We start from the raw sequence: 27,854 nt of genomic DNA, 5'->3' as shown, positions 1-27,854 counted from the left end.
ACAAAACAAAAATTTACAGCTAATAAGTCAATAACGGAGATAAAATCAAATCATTAAAAAGTAGTCAATCCAAAACAAGTAAGAAAAGAGAAAAAAATTGGGGGCAATTGGAAAACAAATGGCAAGGTGGTCGATTTAATACATATCAGTAAGAAGATTTTAAATGGACGAAACACTCCAACTGCAGAGGAGGGGTTTTCAGATTGGTAAAAAGATGTAATTCTGTTGCCTACAAGAAACCCACTTTAAATGTGAAGACACAGATAGTTTAAAAGTGAAAGGATACGAGAATTTCTCTCGAAGCAGGGCATTAGCAGCTTTCCACCCTGTCATTAGCACCTGCCATTAGTGTGGTGTGTTTGTTGCTGTTCATTTCAGGGGATCCGTGAGCTTGAATTGAAAATTTTTTTTAAAACCACATTGTTCTTGTAGGGACACGGTGCGGGTGTGATATGTTTATTAATAATACACGGTATAGCCTGGACTTGGTAAGGGGTCCATGGTTTTCACCTGACTGGCAAAGGAGTCCGTGGAACAAAAAAGGTTAAGAATCCCTGCAGTAAGGGATATTGCAAAGCTCATTTACTGATGATGAAGGGTCGTTCGTCAAAGAGATACAATAATGCTAAATGAGGCTGCACTTGACAAAGGAGCTGAGAACTGAAAGGGCAAATAGACTGGTCTTCAGTTACAGTTGAAGATTGCAACATTCCTCTCTCGGTAATCGCTAAAACAAGTAGAGAGAAAATCAATAATGACATAGAAGACCTCACCACACATCAACCAGCTTGACCTAACGGACGTTTAGAGAACCCTCAACACATTTAGGGAGCACGACACCAGAACTGACCTTTTCACAGGCGCAGAGAATGTTTACCAAGCTGCACTGCGTTCCAGGACACAGAGCGAGCCACGGCACAGCTGAAGGACTGAGATCGTATGAGGTGTGTTCTCTGACTATGACAGATCAGAAATCTATAACCCAAAGATATCTGGAAAAACCCTAAAATATTTAGAAATTGAACCAAACATTTTAAATAACCTGTCATCAAAGAGGAAGTCACATGAAACATTAGAAAATATTTAGAACTAAAGGAAAATGAAAACACAACATATAAAGAGTTGTGGAATACAGCTAAAGCCATGCTTTGAGAGAAATTTATAACATTAAATGTTTATTTTACAAAAGAAGAAATTTCCCAAATCAACCATCTTAGCTTCTCCATATATTTAAAATGTCAGTTTTCTCCAGCATGATCTAAAGACTCGAGACAATTCCAATAAAAATTTCAGCAGGTTTTTTTTTTCGTAGAGAATGACAAACATTCTAAAATTTACCTAGAAACTAAAAGGACCTAAAGTTGCCAAAATAATTTTTAAAGGGGACAACATAATTGGAGGACTTATACTACCTGATTTCAAGACTTATTTAAAAGCTCAAGTAATCCAGACAATCTAGTATTGGCATAAAGATAGACATGTAGATCAATAGAACAGAAGAGAAAGTCCAGGGATGCATCCAAAGGTATACAGCAAATTGATTTTTGACACAAGTGCCAAGGTAATTTAATATGGAAAGGATAATCTTTAGAACGAACAGTGCTGGAACAATTGGACATCCACATGCAAAAAAAAAAAAGTCAGCTTTTCCCTCACCCCATGTATAAAAATTAATTCAAAATGAACCATGGACCTAAATGTAAAGGCTAAAATTATAAGGCTTCTTCTAGATTAAAAAATAATGAGCCATTGATTTCATCAGACATTTTACCAAAGAAGATATACAGATGGCAAAATACATGAAATGTTCAACAATAAAAATCATTAGAGAAATAAAATTGAAACTACCATGAGATACCACCCTAAACCCTCTAGAATGGTAGGATGGTTTGAAGCTGGATAAACCCCAGAAAAGACACGCTCTTGACGTTAACCCCTTCCTGTGGGGTTTACCCATCGTAAGTAGGCCCTTTTGATGTGGCTACTTCAGTTAAGGCGTGACCGTCTCGTTCAGAATGGGTCTTAATCCTCTTACTAGAGTCCTTCAGAAAGAGAAGCACAACACAGTCACAGAAGTAAGAAGGTGAAATCAATGTAACCCAGAAGAGAAGGGAGAGACCAGCAGAAGCTATCACGTGCCTTGTCATGTGGCAGTGGACCAAGGATAACTGGCAGCCAGCCTTTGGGAAGAAAGCATCGCCTTGATGATACCTCGATTTGGACACTTTCTTGGCCTCAACACTTGTAAGCAAATAAATTTCCATTGTTTAATGCCAACCTCTTTCACGGTATTTGCCGGAGCAGCCCAGAAAACTAAAACAAATGGCTAAAATTAAAAACTGCCAGTACCAAGTGTTGACAAGATCCTGGATCAAATGGAACTCCCCAACCATGCTGACGGGAATGTAAAATGGTACATTTACTCTAGAAAACATACACTTAGCATATGACCCGGTCATTTCACTCTTAGGTATTTACCCAAGAAAAATGAAAACATATGTCCACACAAACATTTGGACATCAACGTCACAGCAATGCTGTTCACAAAAACTGGAAACTGGAAAGAACCCAAATGTCCATCAGCCGGTCAGCACACAAACAAAGTCCATAGAAGGGCCTTCTGCGCAGCGGTAAAAAGCCATGAATTGCTGACACCAGACCCAGCGTGGCTGAACTTCAAAAGCGTTATGCTAAGTGAAAGAAGCCAGACACAGAAGACTGTATACCGAGTGATACTGTTTATGAGAAATTCTAGAAAAGGCAAAACCCCGGTGATAGAAAGCAGATCTGTGGGGACTGGAGGGTGGGGCTCGACTGCAAAAGGGTTTTGGGTGCGAGCTTTGCAGAGAAATGGAAATATTCCGTATCATGATTGTGGGACCTGATGCAGATATTCATCAAAACTCATCAAACCGGATGCTTAAAATTGGCAAATTCTGCTGCTTCTAAGTTATTCCTCAACAAAGCTGAACGCAAGCAATACAGTGTAAAGAATTGTTGTTAATTGCTGTCAGATGAGCGGGGGGTGACGGTTTGGAGTGATCAGGGCTGAGGCCAGCCTGGGCGAGGAAGTGGACACGGCTCAGTGGGGAAGGGACCCGGTGGGTGTGAAGGGCTGAGAGAGGGGCTGAAGGGGTGGTCCCAGGTGTGGTGGCCGGAGCCGAGCTGCCCACCAGAGGGACCCAGGCGAGAGACGGCGGGGCGTAAAAGGGACGAGCGAAGCACCTGGGCAGGGGTGGGAGGGGGCACGATTTCCAAACAGGGGGAAGAAGCGGATGCGGGAACAAAGAGCGGCTCGCGTGGTGTGGCCGAGGGCTAAGGTACCAGAGCGGAGGGCAGGTGGCAGGAGAGGCTGGCCCGAGGCCGTGGCCCTGAGCCCCGGGCGTCACTCCCTGCTGGACACGGGCAGATCGGGCAGTGATGGCCAGGACGCCCCTCCCCAAAGCCAGCGCCGCCTGTTCTCGCCCCCGCGGGGCCCCTGGCTCAGGGATCAGGTCGGCGACGGGAGACAGGGAGGTGGCCTCCCTCCCCACCCCCCCGCCTCCTCCCGGCTGGTTTCCAGCAGCGTTTGCTCCTGGGCAGGCTCTGCTCCACTTTGGAAACAGGTCTTGAGGGACCATGTTCAATCCTTCCAGAATGTTCTTTTCCTCGGGAAAATGTACTCAGAGAAGGCCATGTTTGAGAGCAACGGCGACTCTCTGGCGCCAAACCGGGAGACGATCTGAAACCGCTAATGGACCACGAAGATTTCTTCTTGGAGACTTGGAGGCAAAACTCAGGCGGGCAGCCTGGGGCTGTCCTGGCCACAGCGGCCTCTGCAGGTACCTGGACTTGGCTTCGCGGGGGACCGCGGGGACTCGACTTGGGGGCCGGCGGGGGCTCCTGCCTCTGGATCAGTATCTGGAGACCCGCCACCCCAAGGGAGAGGCAGGCGGGCTGCGGGCAGCTGGGGGAGCAGGGGCCGGGGGTCGGGCCATCGGCCCTGACCCCTGGGAGCCCCTCCCGCCCCCCAAAGCCAGACCCCCAATCCCCGAGTGGAGGTCAGCACCCTGGGCGAGGAGAAGCTGAGGGTCTCGGTGTCCAGGACCCCCGGAGGGGGAGGCCCCTGGGACCAGCTGTGGCGTGGGGTGCGGGCTCATCTTTATACATATTTTAGGTCCTTCCCAGGACCGGGGCGGGCTCCCCGGGGCCTCCCAGAGAGGGAGCCCTTAAACTGAGCAAGGACGAAGCTTGGCTCGAAACTGATCCCACCCTTTGCCGATTCAAAGGGATCCAGAGCCACGGAAATGAGATTATGGTGGGGGGAAAGGAGCGGCCAACACGGGGAAACGGGGAGCCCGGGCTGGGGGGCTGGGGGGCCCTCGAGCAGGGCTAGCTGGGGGGGCCCCGGGCTGGGGGACGGGGGGTCCCTCGAGCAGGGCTAGCTGGGGGGGCCCCGGCACCCCGCATCCGCCACCTCCTGGAGCTTGTGCTTGCAGAACAGGCTGTAGAGCACCCGCAGCGTGCTCTTGGCATCCTTGTCCACGATGTCTGCGGCCACAGGGGACGGGGTGGCGCTCAGTCCCGGGCCTGACCAGCCGCCCACAGGTGGCCCACACGCGGGACGTTCCCCACACAGGGGGACTCTGGCCACCGGGAGGGGGTCACGCTCGGCCTGAGCCCCAGGGCCCTTGCACGGCCCTGCCTCCGCCTCCCCACCCAGACCTCCGGACTCCCCTGCAGCCCCCACCACAGCCCCCCACTCAGCTCCTCAAGGTCTGGCCTCTCTGGCCAGCCCGTGCTCAGGGCCTCTGCCCCCGCCCCTCCTCCCGGGGGCCACCGGGGTATTAAACCCGACGGCGCAGCGGAGGGTGCCGGCGGAGGCGGCGGGTGCCCCCCCGGGAGGCTCGGCAGACGCCCACTGCCCAGCCCCGCACTGACCTTCGGGGTTGACGGGGTAGCTGAGCAGGCCTCCGTCCTTGAGCAGCTCCAGGGCCAGGGTGACGTTGTGCAGCTGTGACGACAAGGCCCCATCAGCTGCTGGCCGCAGCGGCTCCAGCCCAGGCCTGCCCATCACCCCAGACGTCCGTCCACACCAGGGCCACCGGCCGTCAGCCCAAACCCACACCCCGGATTTGAACCCTGGAGCGACTGTTCTCAACACTCATCGGCAGCTCTGCACAGAGCCCCTGACGGGGAGCTCCCTCCCTCCCACGCAGAGCCCGGCTGCGTGCCAGGCGCTGGACGCTCACGCATGTATCAAGGAGGTCACCTCTAGTGGGCGCAGGCAGCAGACGGGTCCACCCAACCTGGGGTCAGGGAAGGCTTCCTGGAGGAGGTGACACCTGTGCTGAGTCCTGCCAGGCACGGGGACTCAGCTGGGAAATGGAGATGGGCTATCCCCCACCTCTCCTGAGGCATCCCCAACATGTGGGTGGCAAAGACCCCCCCTGAAAGGAGAGACTGAGGCTCAGAGTTGCTGAGGGCTCATGGGAGCTCACAGAAAGAGCCGGAACCAGGTCTGCCTCACTCGGGGCCCAGAGCAGCCTGGAGGTGGAGGGAAGCCCCCCCAGCCCAGGTGGCCGCCCTCCCTGCCACCCGGCAGCCCCCGCCTGCTGGGCTGAGCTTCCTGCTCAGGTCCCCTGGGCTCCCGTCCTGTTCGGTCACAGAGTCACCTGGAGCAAGGTGCTTGCCCCCTGGCCTCCATTTGCCACCTGCAGGTGCGCCCCTGTTTCCCCTACACCTTGCCGCGAGCTCTGGGGTGGGACGCCCCGGGAAGCCCTAAAAGTAGCCTCCTTGTGTCCACTTTCTTCCTTAAGCCTCAGACACAGAGTACACCCTCGGCCTTCTAGGGGCCCGAGGCTGGGGTGGTAGAAAGAGGGGTGGGGTGCGGCTGGCTGAGCTCCCTGTTTCCTGGTCGACTTCCTTCCTTGGTCTCAGCCCCCACAGGTCCACCGTGGGGGCCGGACATCCCAGGCCATCGCCCGGTCCCCTGCCCTCCCCCGCGGGCCTGGCCGTCCAGCCCTGGCTCACTGCTTCCAACAGGCGCCCCAGAGCCAAGGGGACAGGGCGGGCAGGGCAGGGCAGTGGGAGAGCAGGCCGGGCAGGACCCACCAGGAAGCTAGCCCCTGCCGGGCCCCTCGGGGGGGCGGGCATCCCCCGGCACAGCCCCCTCCCACCAGCTGCAGAACTCGGCCGAGGCCCCTCTCCCTGGCCGAGCTCAGCTCCCTCTGTCCAGGGGGATGACACGCTGGCACGTGGCTCAAACACAGGGGTGCCCACGGCGCTGAAACCACAACCGAGGTGTAAAGGTGAAGAAGGTGGAGGTGCAGCAGAGCTGGGGTTGGTGGGGGGCTGGGAGGCAGACCCCCCAGGGCCCGAAGCCTCCTGAGAAAGAGCTCGCCATGGGGGACGGGGGCAGGGGCACGGGCGGGGACCCAGGGCCAGCATCCCCCCTCCCCGGACCCCTGCCTGCGTCCTGGCAGAGCCGGCTCACTGACGGGCTTTGCGGGGGGTAGAGGGGAGCTGAGCCGGGGGGTGGGGGCGCTGGCCCGGCAAGGGTGTCCCCTCTACCGTCAGTCAATGACGGAAGCCGAAGCTGTCCCTCCAACACCCCGGGGCTGCCCGAGAGCACAGGAAGCTGAGTGAGCAGACAGGTGCATCTGTCCCACTGCCACGGCCGCCCCCCACTCTGGGATATTCTGCAAAACGAAGGCTGCAGTTGCCGCTGCTGCAAACCTCCCCGTGAACATTATTCGCAGATGTCCCCGAGCTCACGCACGGAGTAACTCCGGGAACTGCCAGCCCAGTGCTGTCCTGCCTCGCAGCCCTGCCTCTGATGGACTTAGGAAAAGCCGGCACTTCCCCAAGCGCGTCGCAGGATTCAAAGAGAGAAGAATGTCTGCAAGTAAAGCGTTTGGGAGAATGTTGGGCTCTACGAAGTGATGGAAAGTCTTTCCCTGCAGGACTTCTCAGAGCCTTAAGCATGTCAGAGTATCCTGAACCTTCAAGACCCATGGCCCAAAAGAGAGCCCCTCATGGACCCGGAGCTTGGGAGACACTGTTCATTCACTTATTTTTAAAATAGTCATTGAGCATCTACTATGCATTGGTCACTCCAGGGGGGCAAAAGCAGAGCTGCTCCCTGCCCTGGCGGAGTTGATGCTTTGGGGACCTGCTGTCATAGACACTGTAAAAATTGTCACAGGCATTTCAATTTGTCACACTCCTCCGCAGCGATGCTCCATCTGCACCGAGGATGCGTTCCCTGGAAGAAGGGCCCCAGAGTCCAGACCGTGCCCTGCCCAGGTCTCGTTTTCCTTCGGCTCACGGCTGGAGGCGACAAAGGGAAAGCCACCCTGTTCCACCGAGGCCTGGGCAGGTCACGGTCACGGGGAGGCATGCGAATCCTCCTGGGGAGAAATAATTGCATGTGGGAGGAAGCCTGGCTCCCTGGCTGCGGGGTTTTGATTTCGGCAGGACAGATAATCACCTCTCTCCTCCATCCCTAACTTTTCTATTCCGGCAAAGAATGACAACCTCACGCAAACACCATTGGCAAGGCAGGGCCGATAATGAGAAATCCAATTTCGAGAGGCCGCTCTGCCAAGAACAATTCGGCCGCTGTCCCACTTTCGGAAAGGTCTGTTGTTTCTGCCCTCCTCGGCTAATGACCTCCTTGGTATTTTCATTTCTGCAGCCCGGATTTCCTACTAGAGAGCCATAAAAATTCATTCTCGGGGTCGGAGCCAAGACGCGGCTACGCCATCCCTCCTCTCATCGGGCTGATATTGGATGCGGGATCTAAACTCCGAGGATTGGGCAAGCTGGCGTAAGCAGGGGATTTGGAAGCCCAGACCCTCGCCCCTCACCGGGACGCGTGGAGTGTGTGGAATATTGAGCACCAGCCTCGGCTGTCCTCTGAGCCCCAACACCGAGCACCAAAGAGGAGAACCCGCCACCTGCTGCTCTGAGCCGGGGTTCCGAGCCCTTTGTCCCAGGGGCCCCTCGGGCGGCCGTTTGTCCTGCCCCGTGCCAGCCTCCCTCCGGCTCCCGCTGCAGCGCCTGCCCGTGGCTGTGGGATCGGGGTGTCATCTCGCCCACGGCCTGGCTCCCTGGAATCCTCTAACTACACTGTCCTCGCACGCCACCTCAGCCGTGCGGCGACGCACGGCTCCCCCAAGGCCCCGGCCCGCCTCCCCGGGCTCACCCCGACTCCCCGGGAAGGACGCGGAGGGCAGCTCGGGCTTTGGAGACAGCCCGGCCCGCTTGCCCGCCTGCCCTCCGCCCCCGCCAGCCGTGGGTTCGTCACCCAGCTGCTGAGCCCCCCCAAACTCACTTCCCCCATCTGGAAAACGCAGCCAGGAGTGGTTCCCAACACAGGGCCGGCGGGGCGGGGGGCTCACGGTCAAGTGCGTCCCAGCGCCCGGGGGGGACAGCATCACTGCCCCCACTCTGCTGCCCTCATGTCCCACGCCCTGAGCCGTGTCGCTTTGCTGCCCTCCCCCACAGCCCCCCAAGGACACAGGGCCAGCTCCCGCCAAAGGAACAAGGTGGAGGTGATGGCCGGCCAGGCCTCAGGGGCCTTGTGTGACTCCGGGACCCTCGTCTCTCTGCCATTGCATGTGGGAGGGTCCGCCCGGGCCCCAGGGCCGGGGAGAGACACCCAGCCAGAGCCCGAATGGCCCAGCGGAGGCCACAAGCCGCCTCCAGGTGGGGGAGGGCGGAAGGCGGTGAGACACGGGGAGAGGCCGGCTGGGCCACCACCCTGGCCACGCTAGGCCACCACCCTGGCCACACGAGGGGACCTGATCGAGGGCAGGGAGAGGGCCAAGGGGCTCTGAGGAAAGCAGGGGGCGTCCCGCAGCTGAGAGCAGGCAGGAGGGAGGCTGGGAGGGGAGCGGGCAGGGGCCGTGAGGCTGTGGCCAGGCCCCAGCGGGCAGAGGTGCACTCAGGGCCGGGGAGGCCCTGGAACGCTGCGGAGAGAGCCTGCCAGCCTGATGCAGGGAGAGGCGCAGCAGGTGGGCTTGGGGGACCTAGCCAAGAACTGGGGTGCATCCCTCGGCCCCCAGTCAGGCTCCTGGTCCGGAGCTCCCGGGGAGGCACGGCCCCTCAGAGGGGACACACACCAGAAGGGCCTCAAAGACGGGGCCGGGAAGGGGTCTCCTGGGCCCCCCGGGTTCCTCCAGCAAAAGGCGCACTGCGGAGCGGGAAAGAGGCTGCCCTGGACGAGGCCGGCAGACCGCGGGCACCCGGGCAGAAGGAGGCAAGCCGGCCCCCCGGGTCCCGGACAGGCCCCGAGCCCGGCCGCCCGAGGCACGCGTCCAGCCCCCGGGCAGGGGCAGAGCAGGGCAGGGCCTCCTCCACCAGGCCTTCCGAGCGTCCCTCCGCCCGCGTGAGCCGCGGGGCGGGCGGGGGTTGCCAGCCCAGGGACAGGAAGCCCGCGGGGCCGGTCGGGAGTGGGGGGCGCCTAGAGCTGCGGCCTCTGCCCAGCAGGGCTCCTCTCCCTCGGCCCCTTCCCCCGATGCGGGGCTGGACGGCCAAGCTCATGGTCCGACTCAACATCAGCCGCCGTGAGAGAGGCACCGGCCCGAGCCTCAGTTTCCACCTTCAGAAAGTAGGAGAATCCGTTCTGCATTCAGAAGGGAACAGCCTGTGCAAAGCCCAGAGGGGGGAGAGCGTGAGGGGTTCAGGGGCCCATGGGGGGCAGGGGCCGGGCTGAGGAGCAGGGGCTGGAGCGGGAGGCCGGGCCAGCGGGAAGGCACGCGGGCTGGAGCGGGCAGAGGCCACAGGGCTGCATTTCCCGAGGCGCACGCGGTCGCTCCCTCCTTAGTTTCCCCGGCTCCACGCGCTTCCCGCCCTCTTCCCGGTGCGGGAGGAAAGCACCAACTCCCAGGCCCCCCGGGCTCCGGGCTCCTCCCAGCCCCCACTCCAGCTGGGGCGCCCCACGTGCCCCTCCCGGAGCCCACCTGCTCTTGCCCTCCTCTGGGAGCAGAGGCTCCTCCCTCCATGTGGGGAGTCCCCCAAGTCAGCTCTGCAGACCCCAGATCAACCTCCCGCGTCACCGCCTCTGGAGCACCTCTCCTGGCTCCTTCAGATTAAATTTACCAGTCTGTTCTTTCCAGTCCACCACTGAGCCACCCACTACCACCCGGCTCAGCTCATCGCTGCCCTGGAGGCTGCACAACACTAGTGTGCAGTGGGTGTAGACTGTGGGAGAAGGGATGTGTGGGTGGGTGGATGGATGGTAGGTGGGTGGGTGGATGGATGGATGAATGGATGGATGGGTGGGTGGGTGGATGGATGGGTGGATGGGTGAGTGGGTGGATGGATGTGTGGATGCACGGATGGATGGGTGGATGGATAGATGGTGGGTGGGTGGGTGGGTGGATGGGTGGATGGATAGATGGTGGGTGGGTGGGTGGGTGGATGGGTGCATGGATAGATGAGTGGATGGATAGATGGTTGAGTGGGTGGATGGGTAGATGGATGTGTGGGTGGGTGGGTGGATGGTAGGTGGGTGGGTGGCTAGGTGGATGGATAGATGAGTGGATGGACAGATGGGGGAGTGGGTGGATGGGTAGATGGATGTGTGGGTGGGTGGGTGGATGGTAGGTGGGTGGGTGGCTAGGTGGATGGATAGATGAGTGGATGGACAGATGGGGGAGTGGGTGGATGGGTAGATGGATGTGTGGGTGGGTGGGTGGATGGTAGGTGGGTGGGTGGATGGATGAATGAATGGATGGATGGGTGGGTGGGTGGATGGATGGGTGGATGGGTGAGTGGGTGGGTGGATGTGTGGATGCACGGGTGGATGGGTGGATGGATAGATGGTGGGTGGGTGGGTGGATGGGTGGATGGATAGATGAGTGGATGGATAGGTGGTTGAGTGGGTAGATGGGTAGATGGATGTGTGGGTGGGTGGGTGGATGGTAGGTGGGTGGGTGGATGGATGGATGGGTGGGTGAGTGGCTAGGTGGATGGATAGATGAGTGGATGGGCAGATGGGGGAGTGGGTGGATGGGTAGATGGATGGGTGGGTGGGTGGATGGATGTGTGGATGCACAGATGGGTGGGTGGGTGGGTGGATGGATGGATGGAGGGATGGTCAGACAGAGAGCTCCACAGACAGATGTGTGGGTGGTTGAATGAGTGGGTAGATGGTGGACACACGAACAAACTTTACCTGGAAGTGGATAAATGAACACTGGCTGGACCAGCCCCACATATTTGTCCACCCTAGAGGAAGACCACCAAGGAAAATTTTTGGAAAACTTACCATTTCCGCTGGAGAACTGGGAGTTAGGTAGAATTCCTTTAAGTGCAGGAAGAAGCCTTCCAGTTGTCCAATCAGCAAGAGCAAGATGACCCCATCTGCAAACTAGGAGGGAGGACGTGGTGAGCCTGCGCCGCGTGGGGGGAGGGGCCAGGCTGCCCTGGGAACCTGCGCTGCCCTCTACAGACTGCGTGGCCCCAGGGAGAATGCACCTCTCTCAGCCTTGAGCTCCTTTTTGAGAAATGGGGACGATATTCCCAACCTCACAGGTTGTTGCTCAGTACAACTACATGCTCAATAAATGAAATCTATTTTTAAAGCTGCTCCAAAATAGCCACACATCAATTTTTAAACCATAGTCTACGGAAGTGCAAGAGAAAAGAGAGGTGAACATAAAACATCCCCTCAGGAAAAGGCAGCGCGCAGCACGCCGGCCCTTCCGCTGGCTGCCGCGTTAACACTTCTTCCTGTTCCGCCTGGAGGGCGACACCAAGCACCGCCCTGCGGCCAGCACGTCACCTGCTAACAGGAGCGGGGAATGTCTTCGAAGACGCAAAAGCCAGGGCTGGCTGTCGGGAAAGCCACCACGCCACAACGTAACGGAGAATCCTCAGACTAGGGCTGCCCAAGATTGTTAGTTTGGGCCTGAAATCTCTGCTGTATTCCCGACTCCTGTTGGGAGGAGTCGATGAACCTGCATCCTTTCCCTGGTGTCCGGCGCGTAGTGAGGACTTTGCTGGCTCTGGCCAGTGGACATGGGGGGCTCTGCACCTGTGCCCCCCCACGCCGGTCCTGTGGTGTGAGCCCATTTGTAACCAGGGTCTTTGCGGCTGTTAATAGTTGGGGCGTGGGAAGCGGATGTGGCTCAACTGATAGAGCATCCGCCTACCATACAGGAGGTCCAAGCGTTCGATACCCAGGGCTTCCTGGCCCGGGTGGTGAGCCGGCCCACGTGCAGTGCTGCCACGCGCAAGGAGTGCGCCCCACGAGGAGAGCCGCCCCACGCAGAAATAAAAAAGGGCAGCCCGCCCAGGAGTGGCGCCACACACGTGGAGAGCTGACGCAGCAAGGTGAGGCACAAAAACAAAGAGACACAGATTCCCGGTGCCACCTGACAAGAAGGCAAGCAGACACAGAAGAACACACAGTGAATGGACACAGAGAGCAGACAGTGGGGGAGGGGGGCCCGGGGGAAGGGGAGAGAAATAAATAAAAATAAAAAATAAAAGAAACTACTAATTAAAAAAAAAATAGCTAAGGCACACCAAACTGAGCGCCAAACTCATCCCCCCCAGCCTGAGTCCTCAGAAGCAAAGGAACTGGACACGGGAGTCAGAGGAGCTGGGAGGGGACAGGAGCGCCTGCCGCCGCGGGCACTGCCATGTGGTGGAAAGCCGAGGACCCAGAGAGGCCCAGCCTGCCCGAAGGTCCCGACTGCCAGCGGAAGCGAGGCTCCTGGCCTCTGCAGCCGTGCGCCCAGCGGCGCCCATGGCCAGCTACCCAGCTGATGGCGGGCGCTTTAGCAGCTGGGAACCCGCCACGGCTGCGGCTCAGGTTGCCACGTGCCCTTGGACCCATGTGGGAACAGACCTCCCAGTCCCCGCCGCCCGCCCCCATAGCCACGTCCAGTTGAGGCGGCCGGTGCCCAGCGGCCCTGCCCTGCCCCTCGGTCCCCTCCCATGTCGAGAGGGACCGATGGCACCACGACCCGCGGTAGGCCCTGCGCCTGCGAGTGCTGCCCCGGGAGGCTCTGTGTCCGCCGTGGGGGCCGTTCACTTTACGTCGGCCACGGCAGGCAGTTACCGCGGCAGCGCCACCATGGCGCCTGGCACGGGGCACGCACCTCATCTTCATCCCCCCCTGAGCAAACACGATGACGCGGGGGGATTGTTTTCAGCCTGGCCTCTGAAGCCTGAGATGAGTTGTGAAAAAGGAGCCGCAAAGTGGACCCTCTTCAACGCCAAGTGGTAGCAACAGCCTAGGCGACCCCTCCTCACCCCACGGCGTGTCCTGCGGGCAGCACCCCCCTGGCAGGGGAGCACCCAGGGCTCCAGGGCTGGTGAGCCCCAGACCTCACCACGTGTCGGGGGTCTCGGGGCACGTCCCAGGCCCCCGGGCCCTGTGAGACCCTTCCCTGCCTGCACCCCTGAGGCCCACCCCTGTCCCCGCGGCGGAGCCCCTACCTGGGTGTCCAGGCTCTGCACGGACAGGCCCAGGCGGTCCAGCTTCTGGTTGACGAAGGTCACGATGGCCTAGGCGGGGACAGGCGAGGGCCACCGGCGCTCCAGTCTGCAGCCTCCCACACGGGCAGGCAGGAGCAGCCCACCCCGCCCCGGCGGGCGGGGCCAGCACCGCTTCCTGCCCCTTTGCCCTTGAAGCACGGGGAGGGGGGGGCGAGGATGGGGGGCAGGGGCGGGTGGACATGGGGGGCAGCCCTGAGCTCTGATCTCGGTACCTCCTTCACGGCGTCCACCTTCTCGGGAGCCAGTTTAAACAATTCATCGAAGACATCCTCTGCAGACACAGATGCAAAACACACCTCGTTATCACGCTGGGGTCGCGGCCCGACGGGGGTGCTTTTTGCCCATGAAGGTTTCTCAGAGCACCCAGTCCAGGCGGCGGACTTGGCCCAGGGGTTAGAGCGTCCGTCTACCACGTGGGAGGTCCACAGTTCAAACCCTGGGCCTCCTTGACCCGTGTGGAGCTGGCCATGCGCAGTGCTGATGCATGAAAGGAGTGCCCTGCCACGCAGGGGTGTCCCCCGCTTAGGGGAGCCCCACACGCAAGGAGTGCACCCCGCAAGGAGAGCCGCCCAGCGTGACAGAAAGTGCAGCCTGCCCAGGAGGGGTGCCGCCCACATGGAGAGCTGACACAGCAAGATGATGCAACAAAAAGAAACACACATTCCCGTGCCGCTGACAACAACAGAAGTGGACAAGGAAGACGTAGCAAATAGAGAACAGACAACCGGGGTGGGAGCGGGGGGGGTGGGAAGGGGAGAGAAATAAATAAATAAATCTTTTTAAAAAACCAGAGTACCCAGTCCAGAAGGACCAGCCTTTTTGTCTCAGGTTCTTGAGTAATGCCAGCCTGGGTTGGAGTCACAGCTCCCTGCTCTGTGTGGCCTAGGACCAATCACCTGGTCTCTCTGTGCCTCAGTTCTGGGGAAAGGCCCGGCCTCACCTTCGGGTCCTGCCACCTCACAGCTGTGTGGCCCCGGGCTAGGGCCCTCGCCTCTCTGCTCCCCGCTTCCCCCACTGGCGAGGTGGGAAGAGTGGCCCCAAGCAGCGCCGCGTGTGATAAAACACCCGCAGACCAGGACACGCGCTGGAACCGCAGGGTCCCTTCCAGCCTCCCGGCAGGTGCTCGGGGAAACTGTCACCAGTGAGTCGGGAACTGCGGGCAGGGCTGTGCCGGGAGCACGCGGGCCGAGGGCGCCGAGCGCGCTGGGAAGTCACTGCCCCGCACCCCGTGAGCCCCGCGGCCATCGCGGCTCCCGGTCACCCCACGTTCTCCTGCTGGTCTTGCCGCGCCCCCTCAGGCGTCCGGCTGGCCCTGCCTGTACCCCCCTTCCTTCCCGTTCCGCCCCTCTTGGCCCCTCATTTGGAAGCCCCTCGCAGGTCACGCCGTCCCCTCTGTGGGCGAGAAGTCCCCGTGGCACCCCCTGTCCGTACAGCTCTGGGTCCAAGTTGGAACGGGGTGCAGGGAGAAGTATAGTGCTAGGAAAAAGCGGGAGGGTGAGCAGCTGGCCTGGGGGGCAGAGCAGGGAAACGGGTGGGTGGGAGAAGTAAGGGTCATCAATCGATCGATGGGTGAAGAGCTCGGTAACAGCCTCACGACGCAGGAGGCAGGGTCACCCATTCGCCCCTTCAGCCCTCAAGAGGCGGGCACTGACTTTAATCCCTTTTCACACAAGAGGAAACTGGGGCACAGACAGACGGAGACACTTGCCCAAGCTCACACAGCAAATGAGCGGAAGCATCGGGATCTGAACCCAGCCTGTCTGGCTCCAGAGCTCACGCGCTCGGCGGCGCCACCTTCCCTGACCCATGGAATATGAATCGCTCTTCCCTCTCGGGCGGCATCAGGAGAAGACACAGCCAGACCCGTGGACAGACAGACAGAAGGACGGACAAATGGGTAGGCATAAGGCCCGAGACGGGAAGGGCGGCGCGCAAAGGACATCGGCGCGCGCACGCCCCGCCCCGCCCGCCGTCGCCTGCCGCCTGTCGCCTGTGTCGGCGCATGGCAGGTGGAGAGAGCTTGGCTGGACTTAGGAGAGTACTCACGGGAAGGCCGGTCCTTGTCCTCGCTGGGGGGCCATTGCAGGGACGAAAAAGAGAGAGCGGTTAAAAGAGGAGCAGCCGCAGGCTGCTCGTTTCCTTAAAAGACGGGCCTCGGGGCAGCCGGAGGCAGGGGACCTGGGGGCTCGCGTCAGGCAGCTCTGGGAGCAGGCAGGGCCCTCGTGGGGGCGAAGGGCCCCGGGGCGCGAGGGGCCACAGAGCTCCCGTCCTGCCCGAGGCTCCCGCCGGCAGCTGCTGGTATTGGACTGTTCTCCTCGGCGCTGTTTTCTCTGGGCGGGAGGAGGAGGGGACATTAGACACAAAGTGCACGAATCCCAAGTTCACAGCTTCACGTTCGCAACCACAAGACACAGGCGCCTCCGAGGCCCGTCTGCCGCCCCATGCCGCCGCCGTGCCTTGGGTCACCATCGATTAACAAAACCCCTCGGCCCGCCCTCTGCGCTGGCTTCTCTCGCTCCATTTTTACCGCTTCCTGCCGGTCTCTGCCGTTGTTACATTGTCGCCCCCCTCCACTCGCGGCCCTGGGAGGCGAGGGACACGGGGACCAGGCTTGGCCCAGAGCCTGGCGCGGCCCTGACGCAAGCCGAGCGCCTGGGGAGAACCTGTTCGGGGTCCCCGAGCTCCCCGGGGAGGCCGAGGAGGCGACCTCAGGGCCAGGAGGCGCGAGGGCGCGAGCTCCACCCGCCAGCCGCGCCGGCCCCCCCCACCAAAGTCTCCGGCGGTCGCCCGGCTGTGAGGTCGCTGAGGGAGGAGCAAGGTGTCCCCCGGCCTTGCTGGGCCTGCTGGCCCGAGGGGCTGTGAGCGCTGGCGCCCTGCCTCCCTCCCTGCGCTCAGCCCGCACGTTCCATTGCGCTGACTCCATCACCAACTCTCAGGAGTTGGAGCTGCTCCCCCACCCCCACCCGTGGAGTGGAAGGACCTCAGGGCTGGGGGAGTCCCAGGTCGGGAAGATCCCCTCACCTACATCATCACTAGCCCTCACAACGGCCCCAAGAACTAGGAATGGGGTCCCCTTTTCTCATAGGAACAAACAGGCTCAGAGAGGGGAAGTGACTTTCCCAAGGTCACACAGCGCGTCCATGGCAGAACCGGGATCTAAACCCTGACAAGGCTGACTGCAAAGCCTGCCATCTTCTCACCACCCCAAGCCATGCAGGAACACGCCGGTCTCCCCAGCCACAGGGGCCCAGCTCGAGGGGTGGGCAGCCAGTCTCCACGACGGCCCCGCGCCTCACCTCCTGGAACTCCCTGCCCTGCGGGACCCTCCCGCTCTGAAGAAGGCTGACCTGTGTGAGCGACAGGGCGACGGCATGCGGCTTCTGGGGCTGGGCTGGACAAGGGCCCAGGGCCCTTTCCCTCAGGTCACCCACTCGGGGAGACACCAGCTGCTGTGCCCTTGGACGCAGGTACCAGGGGCCCTGGGGCCCACGGCTGAGGCCCCGTGGGCCGCGATCGGCCTGTGTGCTGAGCTCTGACACGCAGCGGGTGCCGTGCAGGCGGCTTTGGGCGGCGTTGCCAGCCAGGACCCCTGGGTGGGCCCTGATCATGTGGGCCCAGCTCCTCTGGGCCTCTGCTTGCCTGCACGGCGAGCGGCCAGCCGCTGGCTCACCCGCTCATTCGCGGTCAGCGCCCACCTGGCCACAGCAGGTGCTCAGTAAACACTGGTCCTGGGAGTGCTCGCCCGGTGCCTGCTGCCGACACCCGGGGAGCCCCTCGGGCACCGCCGCCCAGCTCTCCCGTGGCGCTCGGCCCCAGCATCCCACTGCCTGGATGAAGACGGGGCCTCCCCAGCACGTGGGTGCCGGGCCGAGGGGCCACGCGGCCTGGGGCTCTAGAGACCGCCATTCTACATCCTTCCCGGCCCCCCTGGCTGCGGTGTGTCCTCGGGGCCGAGGGACAGGGTGCCCTCTGGCCCCAGCCCTGCTGGCTCTGCTGGGCCGTGCAGAAGACGTAGCATGCTCACGTGGGGAAGTGGGTGCACCATGCCCCCGAGAGCACCATGCCCCCGAGAGCACCCGGCCTCGAGAGGCGGGGCGGGAGGGCTGCTGGGAGCCGCTCTGGACCGGGCGGTCAGCGTGGCCCTCTGGGGGCCGCGAGGAAGCCAGTGGAGTGTGTGGGACCCCCCCCTCGCAGAGGTCAGGCAGGGGCCCCCCCAGCCAAACCCCGGCCAGCCAGAGCCTGCCGCTGCCTCACCCGCCTTCCGTCAGCCGCTCCACCAGCCTCTCCGACTTCAGGCCGCCCTTGGTGCTCTAGAGAGAAGGAGGAGGAGCTGAGGAGCCCCGGAAAGCCACGGACAGACCCCGTTTACCAAGCTCGGAGCTGCCAAAGCAGCCCCCTGCCCACCCCCTCCGCGGGGCCGTCCCCGGGGGGCCCCCAGGCTGATGTCACCTGCTCAAATGCCCCCTTTTCCTCGAGCCTTGCTCTGGGTCAAAGTGCATCCCCAGAGAAGAGATGCTCAAGTCCCCACCCCGTCCTGACAGTGGGGCCTTATTTGGAAACAGTTTCTGAAGATGGGGTTCGTTCCCACGAAGGCAAACTGGATTGGGGGGGCGCTGAGCTAATGAGAGGTGTCCTTCAAAGAAGGGGAGGCAGAAGGGAGGCCAAGGACAACGGAGGACAGGCTGGAGAGAAGCATCTAGCAGCCTGAGGAGGCGGGGCAGGGCAGCCCTGCCGACACCCCGATGTGGGGCTTGTGGCCCCCAGGACCGGGCGAGGAGGAACATCTGCCGTGGGAAGCCACCAGCTTGTGGTGCTTTGTCAGGGCAGCCCCAGGAGACTCAGAGCAGCCTCGAGCCCCACAAGTGCAGGGTTGGGGCCCACCCGTGCCCCCGTGGCACCCCGAGATTCGCCCAGTGCCTGGCTCACAGGGGGCAGCGTGGGCTCAAGAGCATTTGTCTTGAGTGTTTGATATGAATGAATGAATGGATGGGTGGGAGAATGAATGAAGCTCACTTGCATGAGAGGTATACACAAAGCCACGGAACTGCTCCGTGGAGAATTTTAACCAACGGGTTTGAGTAAAGGAAAAACGTGTTGGACCGAGTCTGTCTGGACATGGCGTGTTCACTTGGGGTTGGTCAAAGGGAGCCTTGCATATGAGCCCCGGGTCCCCACAAGTTGGGGGAGGGAGTAACGGGAAGTAGGAGCAGGGGTGCTGTCAGGAGAGAGAAGCCGGGGCTTCCTGGGGCATCCCTTATTGACCACGGACTAGGGAGAGCACATGTGGCACGAGAAATCCCAGAAGGCTTCCTGAGAGAGGCAACGTGCACCGCCAAACCACCAGGTAGTGGGCGAGGGGCCTCGAGCCGCAGTGGCCAGCCCAGCAGCTGTGCCTCAATGGTGTGCAGGCCCCAAACGGCCACAGATGGCCCATGGGATGTGGGCGACGTGGCCGCCCTTGGTCAGGACTGTCCTCCCATCCCTCGGGTGCCGCCTGCTGGGAATTGGTGGGACTGGCTGACCTAGGGCCTCCTCAGGCCCCCTGGGTCTCTGCCGGCCCCCGGCCCTGGCCCTCTCCATCCACGGCCCCACCCACGACTGTCCCGCCGGCCCGTGGCGTTTCCCACGCTCCCACCCCACACAGCACCCCCGACCCAGCCACAGCTGAGCCCCCAGACCCCACCCACAGGGGTGCATCACCTCGAGGACGATCACCTCCACCTGGACGTCGGCCGGGAGGGGCAGGTCGGGCTGGAAGCGCGTGGCCAGGGCCACCAGCAGGTGCAGGGTGGCCAGGAGGTCCTTGTTGAAGATGGCTGGAGGGGAGCGGAGCACGACGTCAGCGCCGAGGGGGCCGCACGTGTGCGCCGGGGCCGGGCGGGGTCCCTGGATCACCGCAGCCCCCTTGGCAGCCGAGGAGGGCAGTGTCCAGCCCCCCGGGAGGCCGAGGCCTGGAGGCAAACCTGGGAATGGTCACGCCATGGCACGGTATAACCCACCACGTGGACGGGACGCGGGGGCGTTCCCCGAGGCGCCCCTGAGCATGCGACACGACTGCGTGTCCCGGCACGGGGCCAGGCTCGGGGCAAGCGTGCACTGCAGCTGCGCCCTCCGCCCGCGTGCGCACCGGCTGGGGCGCAGGAGGCTCTAAAGGCGTGGCCAGGGCGGGGCTCTGCACCCCAGCAAAGACTGAACGTCTCGGCTGGGCCGCCCAACATTAGGGAAGCTGCTTGAGCCCTTTCGGCCTCAGTTTCCTCATCTGGAAGATGGGGAAGATGTAGGGATTGGAATGGAATGTCCCCACAGGGTGGGGACAAGGTGGCCCCTTTTAGCAGCAGCTGCTGAAGACATCATCGATAAATTAAAGAAATGGGAATTTAGGAGCCGTCTTGCGAGGCTGAGGGGCTCGGCCAAGCGGCAACCACGGGGGTCTCTGAGCGGCTCGGCTGCAGCGACACCCGCAGGCTTCAGGTACGGGGCCGCTGGCTCCCCAGGTAAACGCACGAGCTTTGCGCCTGTGCTTTGGGCCTCCGGAAGCTTCCGCTTCCTGCCAGCAGAGCCTGTGCTCCTCTGGGTGGGTGAGGAGCCTGGCGGGAGACCCCGGCCCGCCCCCCAGGTGGGAGACCCCACGAACTCTCCACGCTCCATGGGACCTCGCACTCCTCCGCCTGCAAACTCCGGGTCGCCGCCTCCAGGACGACCGCCAGCTTGCGCCTCTGGCTCGCCGCCGTCAGGGCGATCTCCTCCACTTGCAGCTTGAGCGACGCCAGCTTCTCTGGGTCGGGGAGAGGGAGGCAGAGGGCAGGGGGTGGGCATGAGGCACCCCAGGCAGGACGACACCCCGACCCCTGCCAGGCAGAGGCTGGCTGACCCTCCGGGAGGCGGGGCCGGAGCCCCTGGGCCCACCCACAGCCTCAATGCACCCACCGGCTGGCTGGGAAGACCCCCTCACCCCGGGCGTCCTGGCACCCCGTGCCCCTGTCCCCCCTCGAGCCGGGCACTGCGTTGCTGCAGGGCCGTGGCCCCAGCGGCTAAGGCACAGGCGTGGGGGCAGACTCCCAGGCTGGGGGGCTTCCCGGCTTTCCTCACTGACCCTGCCTCTCCTGTCCTCGGTGGCCTCGAGGAGCGGGCCCTGGGGTGCTCCGAGGACGGGCCGCGGCCGCGCTACCAGCCCCAACCCCGCCCGCCCAACGGCAGGCGCGTGGCCCAGGCCGGCTCGAGGCGGCAATGGGCCGGAGCCCAGCGGGGGGCCACCCAGGGGGAGCACCCTCCAGAGCCCGTCGTCGCTCTCCGGGCAGGCAGCGTCCATCGGCCTTGAGGTCTCGCCCAGCGGCTCGGGGCAGGGAGTGGGCGAGGGGCCGTGGGCGGTCTACAAACAGCAGGCACTCGAAAAAAGCCTGAGGGCAGCGTGGCGCGGGGGCCAGTGCGTTCCAGCGGCGGCTCTGACTCTCTCGCTGCCGTGGGGACACGGGGCCTCAGAGCCACGGGAAAAGCGAGCCCCAGGGAGCGGCCGAGAGGGGGGTGGCTGCGGCGCCCGACCACGGGCAGTCAGGGAGGGCTCCCTGGAGGAGGCGAGGCGCGCAGGCCGTGCCAGGCCCAGGTCTGGGCAAGGCGGTGGTCCTCCAGGGACGAGGCTGGAGTCAGGAGAGTGCGTGGCGTTTGGCGGGGGGGCGGGCGGCGGAGGCTGAGCGGGGACCCCGACTTGGGGGCCTGGGGGGACCAGGTGGGAGGGCGGCCGCTTACGGAAAAGGTGGTGCAGGATGAGCCCGTCGAACATGTCCTCCTCCAGGCTGCGCACCACGATGTGCTCGGGCAGGAGCGTGGCGTTGATCCACTCCACCAGCACCTGCTGGCCCGGGGCGCCGCTGAGCCCACGGGCTCATGGGCGCCCTCCCCCGGCTCAGCGCCGCCCTCGGCCTGGAAGGTCCTCCCCCCACCCGCCAGCTCCTACCCACCCTTCACGCACAGGGCAAAGGCCGCCTCCTCCAGGAAGCCCTCCCCGACTGCCCGGGCTGAGTGCGGGGCCTGCTTCGGGCTCCTGCAGCCCCTGCACTTCTCTCCGCCGCAGACCCCAGCGCACCGCGGGGCTGTTGTCTGTGCTTCTTGCAATGCTGCTGGGGCCCCAGCCCGGCCCCCAAACCCTCCACTGGGGTGCCCACCGGCCTGGCTGCCACGCACCGCTAAGGGCTTCCCTGCTTGTGCTGCGCACCAGCCGGAGGGCCAGGGACGCGAGGCCCCAGAGGAGCCTCGACCAGCCACTGACGGTGGACAGTGGGCGGTGCATGCGATCCCAGCTCCCTCGGGGGACCCTTGGAAGGGGGTGTCCCACACTGCCTCCTGGGACCCCCGGCCCACTCCCCAACTTGCCTACCACCCCAGTTACCCACACCAAACCTGTGTCAGGGCCTGCTCTTTAAGGAACCCAAACCAAGATGACGAGTCAGCCCTGCCAGCCCTTCAGGGCTGGACTTCCAGCCTCCCCGGCACCCACGAGGGCTCTGCCTGGGGCGTTTGCTGAAGACGTGAAAAGCGAGTGGAGGGAGAGAGGACGTGGGAGGGGGTAGGACAAAGAATGGAAGGTGTGGAGGCCAGGAGGCCTCCCTGGAGGAGGCAACAGACAGGCAGTAGAGACTAGGGCAGCAGGGCAGAGGGGAGCAGGCCCCGAGCCTGCCTATGCCCGGTTGGCCAAGTGGTCACAGCCGTAGTTCCACAACCAAAGAGCCGCTAATGGCGACTCCCGCCTGCCCGGCCCCTCTCCGTCACCTTGGGCAGCCGAGAGGATAAAGGAGCACGGGCTTTGGGGCCGGCGACCTGGGCCAAACCTCAGCTCTGTCACTGGCCAGCTGTGTACCCCTGGCCCGGCCGTCCCCTCCCCGGTTGGCAGAGGTGACAGCAGAGCACTTGCCACCGACCTGAAGCCTGACGGGATCGGGCACACCAAGGCACACAGTCGGCGCACCATAAATGTTTGTCCCCACTGCCATTCAACAGGCCTCCCGGGGGTCTGCTGGGGACATGGCTGACGCCTGTCAGGGACAGGTTGGGGAGGGGCGGCCCCCCGTCTCTGGACCACCCCGTGGAGGTGGGCGCCCGAGTTGCGCAGGAGAAGGCGGCGTCCGGGGAAATCGGGCTTGGCGAAGGCAGCCGTACCTTTTGCAGTTCTTCAAACTTGGGGTCCTTCCGGGAAGTGGGTGGCAGGTATTTCTTCTTCTCTCCTGGAGGCAGAGGTGAGCACACGTGTGTGTCGTCGCAGGGCCCCAGGGGGCCCGGCGTTGACCCCAAGGGGACGCTGGCTCTGCACTGGCTCCTGCCCTGGCCCTGTCCCTCCCTGCCTGTCTCGGTGGCCCCCATCCTGGCAGGATAGCAGAGCAGTGACAAGCCCCTGACCTGGAGCCAAATGGGGTCTATTGTCCTGGCTTTCTCGGGACCACCCTAGTTTTCCCCGCTGTCCCAATGTCATTACTAATTGTGTCCCTTTTCCTGCCTGAAGTGTCCTGGTTTGGATGATGATGACACAGTCCCTACAGAGGTAAACTGCTAGGTTCAATCCCAGCCTGCCTGGCTCTGTGGCCTGGGCACTGGCCCAGAGCTCTGGATCTTTCTTAGGTGCTCTCTCCAGGGCGGGACCCATGGCCAGGCCCACCTCCCAGGGCCAGGTGCGGCTGGTGGAGAAGAGGCACATGTGGCACCTAGCACAGGCAACAGTCAGTGGGTACTGGCCACGGCCTGACCAAGCAAAGCAGGTTCTTGGCAGGGCAGGCCCTGCGGGACCCAGCCCCACTGTGGGCACATGCACACACACAAACGCACATAGATGCACACACAGACACATGACACTGACACACGCACACAGGCATTTGGACACAGGCAGATGCACAGATGCACACAGACACACAAGTTCACATGCAGTCACGCACGCTGCCCAGCACCACGGCCTCACCATGTGGCATCCTGGAGGCCACCAGCCAACCCCAAGCATCCATTCACTCTCCCCCAGGGACCTGCCTTGCCACACTCTGCCCGTCCCCCAGCCCACCATCTGCTGAGGGCCAGGACACCATCTGGTCACTGTGGTCTGTGCCCAGGACTAGGGACCCTGAGGGCAGGGTCTCCATGGTCTTGGTGCAGCAGAGGGCTGGACAAATGGATGAGAAATGAAGGAGAGATGGGTCCTGTGTGGCTCAGATGTTTGTACATCAGACTGTGCTGGGCCAGGAGGCAGGAGGGGAAGGGGAAGCACCAGGTAAGAAGCAAGACAATGAGCAGGTGTGGGAGTGTTTGGATGACCAACTAAGTGATAGTGAGTGAGTGTAAGAGGGGATGGAGAGGAAGCGGACTTGGCCCAGTGGTTAGGGCGTCCACCTACCATATGGGAGGTCCACGGTGCAAATCCCGGGCCTCCTTGACCCATGTGGAGCTGGCCCATGCTCAGTGCTGATGTGCGCAAGGAGTGCTGTGCCACGAGGTGTGTCCCCCACGTGGGGGTCCCCACGCGCAAGGAGTACGCCCCGTAAGGAGAGCTGCCCAGCGCAAAAGAAAGTGCAGCCTGCCCAGGAATGGTGCCGCACACATGGAGAGCTGATGCAGCAAGATGACGCAACAAAAAGAAACACAGATTCCCAGTGCCACTGATAAGGATAGAAGTGGTCACAGAAGAACACACAGCGAATGGACACAGAGAGCAGACAATGGAGGGGGGGTGGAGAAATAAATAAAAAATAAATCTTTAAAAAAAAAAGGAGTGGATGGATGGATGGTAGATGGATGGGTGTAGATGGATGAATGGATGGATGGATGGATGATGGATGATGGAAGGGTGTAGGTGGACGGATGGATGGTGGATGTGGATGGATGACGGATGAATGAACATGGAGATCCAATCCCTTGTTCCTTCCCAGAACAAAATTTCTTGCCACTGTGAGTGGTTTCATTTTCCAGTTCTGCTTGCCAGAACTTTAGATATCTCTAAATCAATTATAAAACACAAAAATGAACATTTTTCAAATAATTAAGCCCTGCCACCCTCACTCCGCAGTTTTCCTTGTGATGCTTTCCACTCTTGAACCGTTTATGGGCAGGTGAGCAGCCCAGCCCGCCCTGGGTTTTGCACTGTTCCTCACTGCAGGAGGAGCTTCACTCACCGCTCCCGGGGTCCCTCTTGGTGCTGGGGTGCTGAGCCCATAAAGCCCATTGTAAAAGCTGCATTCACAGGATAAAAGTCATTTTGCCTTCCACTATTTTCACTTAAATTATTTCACCCTTTTTCTTCGTCAACATACTTACGTCTTAACGGTGACATAAATCCTAGTGAGTTCATCTAAGCCTCCTCCCCCTGGGCCGTGTGCATTGCTTCCGATTTGCTTCTGCCGCTCGCTGACAGACCCGCCGCCGCTCGGTAGGACGTGGGTTCTCTCGGGAGGGCAAGGCGGCAGTGGTCATGGGAGCTGACCTCTGGAGCCACGCTCCTGGGACTCAGAATCCCAGCTCCACCACCCACGAAAGGAGGGGCCTGTGACCCTGTTACATGACTCTGTGCCTCAGTTTCCTCAGTGACATCACCCACCCCTGTGTTGCTGCATCCAAGACGTGCTTAGTACAGCCCGCGCACGTAGTAGGCATGCTGTACATGACAGTCTGTGCACGTAGTAGGTGTGCTCTACGTGTTAGCAACTCTCCTCATCATCATCATCGCCATCACGGTTAACTGGCCTGTGAGGCTACGGGGGACATGGAGGTAACTCTGCGGAAGGTTCCGGGGTCGGGGAAGCGGGCTGAGCATGCGGAGGGGGCGCACAGGGGCGGGGGTTCCGCTGACTGCCGGGAAGGCCATTCCCGGCCCCAGCGCAGCCCGTCTGGGGAGTGCGGGGTGGGCCCGGCGGCGCACCGCACCTTGGGGCAGCTCCTGCTCGGCTGGCGGGTCCATGCCCTTGGGGAGCTGCAGCAGGTTGTAGATGGGGTCTGGTTCCATCGTCTCCTGGCCCGCCCTGGAGGATGCAGGGGCAGACTGTCACCCCCGAGCAGCCCCAGCTCGCACCAGCCCCGGGGACCCGGGGGAAGGGGGGGCAAGTCCTGCACCCCCGGGATCACAGGGCCGCCTGGCGAGCAGGAGGCGCCGAGCCAAACCTCGCAGGGCGAGCCGGTGGGGGAAGGCAGGCGGGGGTGGCAGCCTGAGCCAAGGCGCAGCAGGGAGAGGGCCCCTCAGCGGGGACAGAGCCGCCCGCGCTTCCGGCTGCACCTGCTCCGCCAGGAGCCCACTGCATGCCCCGCCCCGACAAGGAAGGGGAGGGCAGCCGAGAAATCCGGGTCAGCCTGCGGTGCTGGCTGCGATGAGGGTGCTGACCCCCCATCCACCAGACCGAGCTCCCGGTGGGGGGCAGCCTGGTCACTCTGGGTCCCTGAGCCCCGACAGGCCCACCTGGGGCCATGGCAGCCTTTGGTGGGTGGGCACTGCCCTGACCCACCCCCGCCAGGCCACGTGGGCTGGGCCCTGGGACCCCTAAAGGAGGCGCTCCGTCCTTGTCTCCAAAGTGAGGTTTGGAACCCCCGACTTCTGGGGTGTTCGGGGCACCCGGTGGGCCCGGCACAACAGGGTGGACTGTGGTGGTCTTTGTGTCATCCCAGCGTGGTGAGCTGAGCTTGCCCCGCCCAGGAGAGGGGCCGAAGCAGGCGCCAGCGCGGCCGCCTTCCTGTCCCCGCGACTTCCTCTCGGGGCGGGTTTGCCCTGGCCGAGGCCCTCCCTCCCTCTCTCAGCCCCTGGGCCTCCCCAGCAGGGCAAACCCGCAGGCCTTTGCAGTGGGGTTGGGTGGTTCCCAGAATTTGGGGGACAAAGCCCCCGTCCAGCAGCTCCAGCCGCCTTGGGGCCAGGGGACACCCTCTAGTTCCACCCCACCCTGAGTGGGGAAGGAAGGCACACGGTGGAGGCTTACCCCATTCCCTCCACCCCAAACCTCCCGCTGGAGCAGCCGCAGAGCTGCAGCCTGGCCCGTCCGGCTGTGTGGCTTTGGGCAAATCCCCTCCCCTCCCTGGTCCTGATGTATTTTTCCCCGGAGGGGCTGGACTTGTGCTGGCCAAGGCAGCAGGGCAGGGTCGGCCCCGGGCGAGTCCCTCCCTGCTCCCGGCCTCTGCCCCCAGCTGGAGACGGGGCGCCCTTCCTTCCCCCCTGGATGCCTGGTCACCCCGCGGCAACACGAGGCCGGGCCGCGTCCTTCTGCCCGTGGGCCCAGGCCCCTGGGCCGTCAAGTGGGGCGGGAGGAGTCAGCAGCCTGGGCAAGGGAGGGCCCAGGGTTGGGGTCCCGCTCTGCACGGCCCCCCACACGCGCCCTGGGGAAGTGCCGCGCTTGCTGGCCTGTTCCAGAGACTCGGACCGTCCCTCTGGGAGCACTGTCTCCAGAGCATTGTGGACGGGCAGGCAGCCAGGGCCCCCCTCGGGCGCCCGAGATGCCAGGACCCACCTGGCTGCCCCCTCCGCACGAGGAAACGAAGGCTGCGGCGGCTCCGACCGTGGCAGCGAGGTCTGGGTTTCCAGAGGCTCGCAGGTTCCGGGTTCCCGGGGCCCCAGGGGCTGCAGGGGCCGGGCCAGGAGGCGGGGGCGGGCCCAGGGGTGGGGGCCACTCACTTCCTCCTGGGGCCCCTGGCTCTGCGGGGCCTGCTTGGCGCCCGCCGCGGCGAGCTTCCTCCTCTGAGCGAGACGGCGCTGGAGCAGAGGAGCTTCGAAAGCCAGGCCCCCGCAAGCCTTCCGGAAAGCTCTGCCCGTGGAGCCCCAGCAGTCCGGTCCCGCCTCCTGCCCCTCGGATGTCTGGCAGACAACTCAAACTTAGTGTTTCTTACTTTTCTCCCCCTATCCCCGCCCCTGCCCTCCCCAAACCAGGCCAGGCCCCCCTCCATGTTTCCATCACCCAAATGGCGCTGCCATCTGCGCTGCTGGGGCCCCAAACCTGGCAGTCGTCTTTCCTCCCAGCCACCAGCAGACGCCCAGCTGACCAGTACACACCATGCCACCGCCCCGCCCAGGCCCCCGGCCCTCTCCCCTGTGCCACGTGGGAGCATCCCAGCTGGACTCCTCTCCGCCAGCGTTGCTCACCGCCTCCTCTCCCACCCTGAAATCGTCTCCCCAAGCAGCCGGGGCATTCTCTTACATCTCGACTCACACAAAACCCCCCAGCCTGGCCTGCGGGCTCCATCTCCATCCTCACCTTCTGACCACTCCCCTCTCACGCCCTCCCAGCCCTGCCCACCTCCTTGCTGTTCCCTGAAAGTGCCAGCTCCCTTCCTGCCTCAGGGTCTTTGGACTCACTACTCTCTCTGCCTATCAGCCCCTGCCCCCAGCTCTTAGCAAGGCTGGATCGTCATCCTTAGCG

At 62.3% G+C, this 27,854-nt stretch overlaps 1 protein-coding gene across 2 annotated transcripts; it reads right to left on the bottom strand.

Moving 5' to 3' along the window:
• Window positions 1-440: 440 nt before the first annotated feature.
• PARVG (parvin gamma) lies at window positions 441-27,183 on the bottom strand. 2 transcript variants are annotated; one of them, XM_004478648.4, is made up of 13 exons: window positions 26,949-27,183; window positions 25,387-25,481; window positions 22,648-22,712; window positions 21,241-21,343; window positions 20,132-20,272; window positions 19,198-19,313; window positions 17,752-17,807; window positions 15,544-15,566; window positions 13,710-13,768; window positions 13,438-13,506; window positions 11,258-11,359; window positions 4,921-4,993; window positions 441-4,530 (listed from the first exon to the last, which is right to left on the bottom strand). In XM_004478648.4, the coding sequence occupies exons 2-13, from the start codon at window positions 25,463-25,465 to the stop codon at window positions 4,421-4,423; spliced, it is 996 nt and encodes a 331-aa protein (XP_004478705.1). In that variant the 5' UTR covers window positions 25,466-25,481; window positions 26,949-27,183; the 3' UTR covers window positions 441-4,420. The 2 variants fall into 2 exon arrangements, with proteins under 2 accessions (XP_004478705.1, XP_023440467.1); XM_023584699.3 differs by lacking the exons at window positions 25,387-25,481; window positions 26,949-27,183 and adding an exon at window positions 24,781-24,950.
• Window positions 27,184-27,854: the final 671 nt, after the last annotated feature.

Source organism: Dasypus novemcinctus, chromosome 12, assembly GCF_030445035.2.
Source record: "Dasypus novemcinctus isolate mDasNov1 chromosome 12, mDasNov1.1.hap2, whole genome shotgun sequence".
Taxonomy (NCBI): Eukaryota; Metazoa; Chordata; class Mammalia; order Cingulata; family Dasypodidae; genus Dasypus; species Dasypus novemcinctus.
The sequence above is the reverse complement of the archived record's forward strand: the minus strand, read 5'-3'. Positions and strand labels throughout refer to the sequence as shown.

Coding starts and splice junctions, on each gene's coding strand:
- PARVG (XM_004478648.4), bottom strand. CDS start 25,465: ATGGAACCAGACCCCATCTACAACCTGCTGCAGCTCCCCAAGGGCATG. Junction 21,344..22,647: donor AGTTTGAAGAACTGCAAAAG/GTACGGCTGCCT, acceptor CCGGGCCAGCAG/GTGCTGGTGGAGTGGATCAA. Junction 20,273..21,240: donor CATCCTGCACCACCTTTTCC/GTAAGCGGCCGC, acceptor TCCCCGACCCAG/AGAAGCTGGCGTCGCTCAAG.